The sequence below is a fragment of the Akebia trifoliata genome, chromosome 16 (assembly GCF_017979445.1).
Source record: "Akebia trifoliata isolate Shusen 1 chromosome 16, ASM1797944v1, whole genome shotgun sequence".
Lineage (NCBI taxonomy): Eukaryota > Viridiplantae > Streptophyta > Magnoliopsida > Ranunculales > Lardizabalaceae > Akebia > Akebia trifoliata.
The window spans coordinates 5,742,141-5,752,335 of record NC_141390.1 but is presented as its reverse complement, the minus strand read 5'-3'; the positions used below and the strand labels follow the sequence as shown (position 1 = coordinate 5,752,335).

Here is a 10,195-nt window from a genome sequence, read left to right as displayed (position 1 = left end):
ACTAGATGATGGTGAGGGTCGTAACATAACAGGACTCTAGATGGCAAGCCAAGCATTAGAGAAGATGGAGGGGCTGTGCTTCTCATATTCGTTTTTGAATATGACGTTTTGCAAAACTAATACTCCAACAAAATAAGATAAAAATAACAACACATGATAGAGAAGTTAAAAAAAATGGTAAAATTTACCCTGCATATGTGTTACCATTTTTTTTTAATGTAGGCGAGTGACAAGTGACAATGCCTCTGCATGTCCTCAAATGGAGTTTGCTGGAAAGCTATGGAAGCAAGTATGCTTTGACAAAGAGAGGTGTTATTGGCACTCCAACTTTTACTTATTACACCCCAATTCGTTATATCATTTATCACACCATTCTGACATTACAAAAGTTTAGCTCATGTTATTATCTTAACATTAATGTTTACAATCAGGACTTGGCTCATATAAAATCCTAGATATAGCAATTACCTATTCTCAACAATTGATTTATCCTTTTATTTTATTTTAATTGGAGTGTAACAATTAAAAGTTGCTGTGTCAATAGCAGCTCTCTAGACAAATCATCACTGCATTGTATTCCCCTATTTATTGAAGTTCCACTCATGCCTCAATAGCTAATAGAAGAAAACATTACAGGCTCAACAATGTTATGACCTCATGAAGATTAATCTATGAATTTTTTGACAGACGACTGATCTTCGAATTGATTATATGAAATTGTTTTCCTTTCTTTTCTAACAGATCAGTTTCTATTCAGGAAGAAAAAGATTACTTAATATTTTTAGGGGATATGCTCTCCAAATTTTAAGAAAGTTATTCTAATTTTTTTAGGTTATATCTTGTCAAAATCAATACTTTTTTGTATTATAGAAAACTTGAATAAGTATGCATAAGTGAACTTTTTTTGAGGTTTTTAGGTGTTAGATTATTGAATAGACTTAAAAAATGTTTAAAAAGTTTTTTACTATTTTTACATTCATTGTGCAACCAAGCAATTGCGAAGTTTTATGATGATAAGAAAGCTGGTCTACCAAGCACTGCAATTGCAAACAACCGTGAAAGACAAGAAACGCAAAAGTTGGAAATACAAAGTTTTATGTTTTCTTGGCTTTCGCGGGATACCAAGCAAGGCCATAGATTAGATGCTTTACTTTCCTTGCACTTTAAATTTCTAGAATAATTGCATTTTTTTTATTTTTTTTTTTTTTATTTTTTATGGCAATAGAGATCGAGAGTAAAATCTTCTTAGAGTTAATCTTCTCTTGATAAGTCCATCCCATACATATACTCTCGTGCACGCACTCATTTATAAATGATTAGAAGTAAGGGTGTAGGTTCCTAAGAATATTATGTCTTAAGCTTTGATTTTAATGAACTTATATTCAATTTGGGATAATTTTTCGATATGGACCTATTGGTATCATCGGATTTATGAAAATCAACTCCTACAAAAAAAATCATATGTGATTAATCTTAGGAAAAAAATATTCTTAAGATGCGCATTAAATTTTCAGGTCAATACAAATCACTTAGTTCCACATACCTTCTTTTCATCTACGTAGACCATAATGAGTTATTTTCCAACAAGTTCCAAAAAAAAAAAAATTTTGTTCACATCCTATAAGCTTCGAATGCCAAGACTACCATAATTTAGTTGAAAGCGCCCTCGATCCGCGGGGTGTGCGGATCCGCTTTTGACCCTTGAGGTTTGGGAGTCGCCACCTAGTTATTACGGTCTAGGAACCGATCAATGACTCTAAATGGATAAAAACTAATCTAAAACCAAAAAAACTGAATTCGGGGATTAAGTTACGGGGTTGGAAGGTGTTAGGCACCAACCCCGCCCAGCCAAAGCCGGTCTCTACTAAATTCCCAAGTAAGTTACATTGCTAAAACCTAGATAAGAAAATAAATAAAAATAAAAGGTTTACCTTTCCGATGGCAAGGACTTGGTTCCCTCAGATCTGACAAAAAAAACTCCTTGTACCGTGCTCCCTTACTTCGTTCTGCTTCCGGATTTGACTTCGGATCTCCGAGGCAAGGTATCTCCTTATTTTTGAATCTGAACTCTTCAATTTCGTTGTGGATTTGGGGATGTTTTTAGAAGGCTTTTGGGTGTTTTCTAGACTAAAATTGAAGGAGGGATGTTAGCTAAGGAGTTGGGGCTCCAAAACTAGGGTTTATGGGGGGCTAGGGGAGCTTCTAGACCTACTTATCTTAGGGTTTATTATTTGATACGAAAATAGGGTGTGAGCACCTCTATTTATAGATGTTTTTAGGGGTTGATTTGGATAGAGTTAGTGTTTAATTAGAGATCTTTTAATTAGAGTTGTGTTTTAGTTAAAATTGTTTTAGGTAGAATTGTGTTTTAATTAGAATTGTTTTAGGTAGAATTGTGTTTTAATTCAAATTGTTTTAGGTAGAATTGTTTTTTAGTTAGAACTCTATTAGATAGAGTTATTATTTAATTAGATCTCTATTATGACTTTTGGTCTTATTTGATTGACTTTTAATGTTTTGGCTTTAGTCTTAATTGATTGACTTTTAATATCTTGACTTCAGTCTTGCTTAATTGACTTTAATTTTGACTTCAGTCTTACTTGATCGACTTTAATACCTTGACCTTAGTCTTGCTTGATTTACTTTGATTTTTGGAGAACCCTCTTCCATTATTTCTTTAATTCTTTGGACCCCCAAATGGAGGGGTCCTTAAAGAAATATCCCACGAACCCTCAACAATTTTGCCTGAGAGCCCGATTGATCGATTTTTTAGGTTCAAAATTTTAAATTAATTTCATCAATGTTTAAATTTAATTATTTAATTTTTTATTTATTAATTTCGAAGTTTTTAATTATAAAAATTATGAAATTACCGTTTTGCCCCCGGAGAGGACTTTTCACGTTTTAAGTTGGTTTTTAATGTTCTAGGATGTTTTAGAATCGATTTTTCGTAAGGAATTCAATGAAAATATTGGTTTGTGTCATTTATGAACATTTTTATGTGAAATGATTGTGAACTTTATGAGGGGCATTTTCGTAATTTTGTCAAATTCTGTTAAAATTGGTGAAATGATCTATTTGGTTTTAATTTGTTATTTTATGTGTTCGAGAGAGTTTTCCTAAGCGTAACGTAGGCTCTAGGGTTGTTTTGATGTCAGGGGTATTTTGATAATTTGATCAATTTTTAATGATTTTTATCGTAAAGCTTCTTTTTGGTCTGCAAGATGATGATTTCTATGTTTCTGGGGTTGTGTTTTCCTAGCGTAGCGTGGTTTCTAAGGTTTTGTCAGTTCGAGATACCTCATCCGGATTTCTGAAACACATCTGGTAACAAAATAAAGCAACGGAATACACATCCATCATTGGGAATCCTTGCGATCGGGTTGACAAGTTGATTAATCAGGCGGATGCAAAAATGGGGTGTCTACATTAGTGCACAGCAATTTTTTTTTTCCAATGGACTAAATGGATAGTTCCTCTCCCAAGGAAGGACCCCTCCATAAGAAATTATTCAGGATTTACTTAATTTTTTTACACATTGATTGGAATATTATCTAAGGCTAACAAATAAATTTGGAAAGAAGACAAGAACGACTCTAAGATAAGAAGTTAGATTTCCACCCCTCAATTGTTCTGTAAATTCAATCCAAAAGAGGTTGACACATTGAATGAGTTAGGCGTGAAGAGAGAATAGTAAGGCCCAAATATTTGAAATCTTTACAGAAATCAAGGAATGACAACATTTTTTCTTGGTTTTGTACTTGATTAGCTGAAAACACTACACTTTATCAATAACTTGGAGGCCCAAAATTTGGTTATAAAAGTTTAGGGTCCCGTTCAGCAACAAACATTTTGACAAACATTTTGGCAAAACATTTTTCAAAACATGGGTTAGAGGTTTTGGAATGGGTTGATTTTTGGTGAGGATAATCTCTACGGTGCGGAGATCATCCTCACCAAAAATCAGCCCATTCCAAAACTTCTAGCCCCAGTTTACAAGTTGAAAAATCGTGGACCGTCCATTTTTTGTAAACCATTTTTTATGGGGTTAGAAATTTTGGAATGGGCTGATTTTTGGTGATGGTGGTCTCCTCACCGTAGAGATTATCCTCACAAAAAATCAGCCAATTTCAAGACCTCTAACCCATGTTTTGAAAAATGTTTTGCCAAAATGTTTGTCAAAATGTTTGTTGTTGAACATTTCCCAAAAGTTTATAACCACATATCACACTTCTCGATGTGAAAGTTCTTACGTCAAGAAGTGCGATTTGATTTGAAGTTCCAGCTGAGATCACTTCAGCATTATTTTAAAACAAAATAAAAATTATTCCAGCATTCTTCAGATAAAAGATCATGACAAAAAAAATAAATTGTAGGCTAAATGCTAGATAATTAATACATTACCATTCATATATCAATCCAAGTACAACACACATACATATATATATGACAATCAAAAAGCCCGACCCAATACAGACTAGATATTGGATCAAATCAATCATCAAGTCGAACAGATCCATTTCCATTCCAACTAATATCCTATTTATTATTATTATTATTATTATTATTATTATTTCTTCATTTATTTATCTATTATATTTTTTTTCTCCCAAACTCAAGCTAGTGATATCTATTAATTTTTTATATTCTTCTTCCACCAGAACCACCAGGTCTTTGGCAGTTAAAATAAACAGCAGCAACGGGTAATCCAAGATTGTAGACCTCAGCAAACTCTTTGGTATTGAAGTTTTGACGCCACCCTGGAGCATAGACTGTTTGCCTACCAAGTTGTTGAAATAGCACGAAAACAAATCGATGAATCCCAATTGACGGTCGCGGGCTCTCATATGTTACGATCTCTTGTCCTGAAACATAAATATTACTAAATATTCAATATCTTAATATTCAACTCAATCTTAAGTCGAATCAAACGGTCTTGAATTAGGGTTTTCAGCCATGAGACTTGTATCTTGAGAAAAAGCACCTATGGTTTTGTACACACTTGATCAAGTGCTATTTTGAATGCTATTTCAAGTCACTGTAGCATTTTTCATTCGTGTTTGTGCTTTGCTACCTATGATTCTCTACACAATCGAGCTCAACTTCGAGTGTTATTTCAATTCACTCTAGTATTTTTAATATTGGATTGAGCTTCCCTAAAGTCACTTGAAATAACACCCGAAGTAGCACTCGAGTGTGCAGAGAACCATCTATTGGCCTCGATTGTATAACATTTGTATCTCAAGAAAATGCGACTCATAAAGTCACTCACAAAAAAATTTGTGTGCCAATGTTATATAAACTCAATTTTACTTTAATAATGAAACTTCACTTAAGTTAAAATTAGATAATCATTTTCTCTGGGGTGACCTAAAAGTTTCCAATCTTAAAAGAAAAAACTAGTTAAACCAATGATCTCTAAGAAAATTTTGTTTTTCATCTTATATCAACTGTCTGTTTCATGTATAGAGTCAGAAAAGTTCGATCCATATCATTAAATTTGCGATACTTACCAAAATTTGCTCCAGTGGTCGCTGGGATATCTGTCACCAACCTAAAATCCAATAAGATAACCAATATTTAGTTATTGAATTTTGCATAGGACAATCTCTACAAATTAAGAAAGTATACCAAAACACACTGTTTATATCATTCTTCAATAAAAAAATTATTTTTTTTCTAAACACAACCATCGTGCATCTTCATATTCTTATTTTAGATGTTGAAGATGCTTGATTTTGGGGAGAAAAAAATAAGGGTTTTTAGGTCATTTTTCATTAATTTCACTAAATGTAAAAGGGGAAGGAGTAAATTCCACGCTAAGGTCCGTCGAATTTAACTACATTTTGTTAAATTCGACAGACCTTGACATCAAATTTACCTCACTTAATGTTTATAAAGAAAACGGAGGTAAAGGGATACACCGCTTGTTTCAAAAAATGGGGTATCACAAATATTTACAAACATGCAGGCTCAAATAAAAATCTCAATTTTTCTCTCCTCAACATATTGACTTGTTGAAGAGAGTAACCACCATGCTTCAACTAAGGGTGTGGGGTTAGCATTCCTTTTAAATATTTTTTGGTGCTTTAAAAATATTCAATTGTTTCTTTCATCTACTTTGTACTTTTAATTGGATTATCTTGGATGAAAATAGAAAACAAAACAATTAAAGAACTAAATAAAATTCCTACTTGTTAGAGGGATCATGTAAAAAATAAATAATTTCAAAATGAGCCATATATGCTACACTAACATCCTAAAACACTGCCTTCAACACTGTGTTTAGAGAGAACCATAAAATTTTATCAAGTGTACACTACTCATATCTCAAGGAAAGCATCTATGGTTTTATGTACACCACACGTCAACGTTGTAGGAAGCCAGTTTAGCATTTTTCTTTCAAAATGACAAAAACCATTTTATCTTAATTATTTTGAATGTAATAAATATCTTTTTTTATGTATAAATTTAATTGTTAAGATGATAATTTTATCACTAATCTATCATATAAGCATATTTCTTATTTTCATTCATTATACTCGCATGTCCGTTATAACAACAATCAATCTTTTAGCGAAATTAATCGTTAACTTCTATATAAACATGAATGAATCTAGGATCAATTGGAATTATTTCATTAACAAACATATAATCTATCAACTAATTAATTGTCGCATACCTAGAATAGGTACTGTAGCTATAAAATGATTCGAATCAAATAGGAATGATCCCCAATGGTTTTTGTACTATTACTCTAGACTCACCTTCTCCTACTCGATCTACTTTTTATGGATCTGTGTATTGCCTTTAGTTATGGAATTTTGAATTCTCAATAACTTCTTCTCTATACTGAGAGAAAAATCAATTATGCCTTTTATTTCTTGAGAATACCCTAAATTTCTAGAGGAAATCAATTGTTGAATAGCGGAGGCCGATCCGTTCTATTATATATATTCATTTAGTCAACTCCAAATCTTTGATGAACAATATGTTCTTCCTAGGAAAAATCCTAAAAGAATTTTTAGTTTATCTAGAACGATAATCAATTTCTAGAGCTAGACTAGATTTTGATCGATGATCTTGCTCGTGATTAGTTGTTGGCATTTCTGATATTAATGAAGAATAAGCATTATGTGAAAAAAGAGGTCAAATTAGATGGACCTTGACGTCGAATTTACCCATTTTTTCACAAGTGAAGGTCTCTCATTTAATTTGTCAACTTGTCAACAAGAAAAAAAGAAAAAGAAAACAATGTAATTTTTAATTACGAGCTTTGAATATTCCAATTGATGATCTTACATATAGCTATATTTGATTGTAATGTTTTTTGAATTTAATGAATTTTAAAACCCATTAAAATACCAGCTTCTCGATAATAAAAAAGGGTAAAAGTTGATTCATCCAAGTCCTTTAAAATTGGTTTAAAAATGAATTTTTAGATATTAATTTTTATTTAAATAATTTTTTATATTATAAATTATCTTAATAGATGGTCAATCACAAAGTATCATCTAAAATATATCATAAAATTTTAAATCAGTAAAAAATAACTAATTTATATTAAAAATAATCTTTTCGAACTAAACTCAAAAGGGTCATCTTTAATCTCGATCAGTAAGTCAACCTGAATAGTAATGGACAGTGAGAGAGAGAGAGTACCAGTGCAGATATTCTCTGAGGTTTGGATCGCTTGGGCTAGGAGCATCGGGGTCCACCATAACCTGCATGGTAACAAACAACCTCAAACTACATAGATTTTATCGAATTAGATTACGAGGTCTTGGCAACCAGTTGTTACTTGGTTTATTTATTTTGTATTATCTAGAAGAGGTCTGATCTTGTACGAATGAAAGTTGAGGACACATTCACATGAACGTTTGGGCAACAAACCACCCTTAATTATAGATGAATTAGGCAATTTCTTCATTCAATCTAGTACAAAAGAGACTTTAGATATCAATTTTTTAAATGATGTATATGGGAGTCATGTCTTTTATTGGAATGAAAAAGCGAGCACAAAAGAGGGTTTTAGACACCAATTTCTCAAAAAATGATATCTAGAATCCAAACATAAACCGATATCTAAAATCCCACACATTTTGGCGCCATCCCTCCATCCATGAAAACTGCCCTTTAGATATTCTTTTTTTTTTTTCTTAAAAATTAATGTCTATTTAAAAAAAAAAAAAAAAGTGTGATGACTAATCATACAGAAGTTCGTATTTAGTGTTATAACCCCCACCCCAAAAACCTTTTGGGATGGAAAAAATCCCTATGATCGCATAACCTAATCATACAGAAGTTTCACAACATGCAAGGTAAGTCAAGAGGCCACTTATGTTTGAATACGGTCAAAGTGAACAAATTCACCCACGCTCTTTAGAGATGAGACCTATCCCTATGGTTGCATGCCCTAACCATTCAAAAGTTTCTCAACATGCAACAAGTTAAGTAAAGAGGCCACTCAATTTTGGAAGCCACCAGAGGTAACAAAAACTTGTTGCTAGTTTCAATCTCTTGGGATTAAGTACTAATTTATTTGATTCAAATAAAATGAATCAAGTAACTCCCTTTATCTAAAAATTGACCAAATATTTATTCATGGGTAAGCCGTTCAACTTTTAAGAACCAACGGTTCATATTGGAGAGCCAACTGTTTGGACTGTTGAACCAACTAAACTTTAAAAGCCATTGGTTTAAAAACAAAACAGATAATCTAATCGAGCAGCCGATTTTCTTGCTCGATTGGGTGCTTGTGGGGATGGTTTCTTTGTAAGTTTGGATGTTGTATCTACCCCTGAAGAGCTCATGAATATTATTATTGATGATGTATCTCGTAACTATATTCGTGAGTTTTGAATCAAACAGGAGGGGAGCTACTAACACCAGCTTACCAATTAAAAAAAATAAAAAAACAGATGATCTAACTGAGTATGACAAATTGGCCAGAGCACAATTCCATCTTGACTCAACTCGATTTGATTGTACTACAAAATCTGATCGATCCCGGTCAGTTCAGATCACGTGTTGAGAAAAATCAACAGTTCAAAACCAAATACCAATTTGAAGTGAACATGATCAATTTTTCTAAAGTATCGGTTCCGACCGGGTCGGACTGTAGGTTCAATCTGATTCTTAAACAAAGGCATAAAGTACTCCATGAAGATGATAGGCACCGGCAATTGATTAGTACTGCACATGTAGCGACATTTTCATGCGCATGATACCCTGATGGGCACCTTAAACAAGTGCAGCATTGGACAGGGAGATAACCCAAGTAGGTAAAGGGAGCCATGTAACACCACAAACGAAGGGGTACAGCTTACCAGTGTGTAGAAGGTCCGCAGGTCAGTACCTCCAATCTCAACTCTAGGTTGGTTCACTACAGCTGAGGGTATGAGCTCATAACCATTGTTAATTTCTCTAGATCCATATGTGATTCTAACGGGTAGAGTTCTAGTAAAAGGGTCAAGAACATCTCCTATCACTCTACCAACAACTAAAGGATCCCTTTCCCTAGGCATGAAGACTAAATCTATAAACACAAACGTGAATGTGTTTGTATGTGAAAGTCAGGTGAAGAGTGAAGGAATACAAATGGATTTGTCGACACATTTCAAGAGAGCAAGGCTACATATATATACATATATTGAAGAAAAGCATCCCCTTTTTTTTTACTTTATCAAAAAGCATCTTGTATGATATGGAATCATGCATCATGGTACAAACTCGAATCTACTTGATTCGTCCTGTATTTCGCTTTTCTTTCCCAAACACCATAATAAAGACAATGAAGAAAATATTAAGAATCTTGTGTAATATGAAAGCATCAACTTTTTGACTTTTTCTAGCATGAGCAAATGCCATTCTTTCTTTCGATTTTTTTCTAGATTACATGTAACAATATTGTTTTCCAACCATGTTACTCTTCCTGGTTGTATGTATATTCTCGTCCTCTTCATCATTCATCACCCTTTTCTTTCCTAGAGGGAATATTTTGATCTTTTCATTTTAATATGCACCAAGTTGGCTACTATTACTCGTTTTGTAGGCTTTTGTCAGTGGACAATCTTAGAACATGGTGTCACTGTCGAATATTTCAAGGCCTAATGAATTAGGATTTCCTTTGGGGCAAACAGGTTATTAGGGTTTGGTTCTTTCTCTTGGATGTGTGACCGAGAAAATGCAGAGT

At 33.1% G+C, this 10,195-nt stretch overlaps 1 protein-coding gene across 1 annotated transcript; it reads right to left on the bottom strand.

Annotated features, from left to right (window-relative positions):
- Positions 1-4,409: 4,409 nt before the first annotated feature.
- LOC147382421 (protein VERNALIZATION 3-like) lies at positions 4,410-9,770 on the bottom strand. Its single transcript, XM_086429266.1, has 4 exons — positions 9,330-9,770; positions 7,663-7,724; positions 5,514-5,554; positions 4,410-4,865 (listed from the first exon to the last, which is right to left on the bottom strand). Exons 1-4 carry the CDS (start codon positions 9,525-9,527, stop codon positions 4,642-4,644), a joined length of 525 nt encoding a protein of 174 aa, XP_086285392.1. The 5' UTR covers positions 9,528-9,770; the 3' UTR covers positions 4,410-4,641.
- Positions 9,771-10,195: the final 425 nt, after the last annotated feature.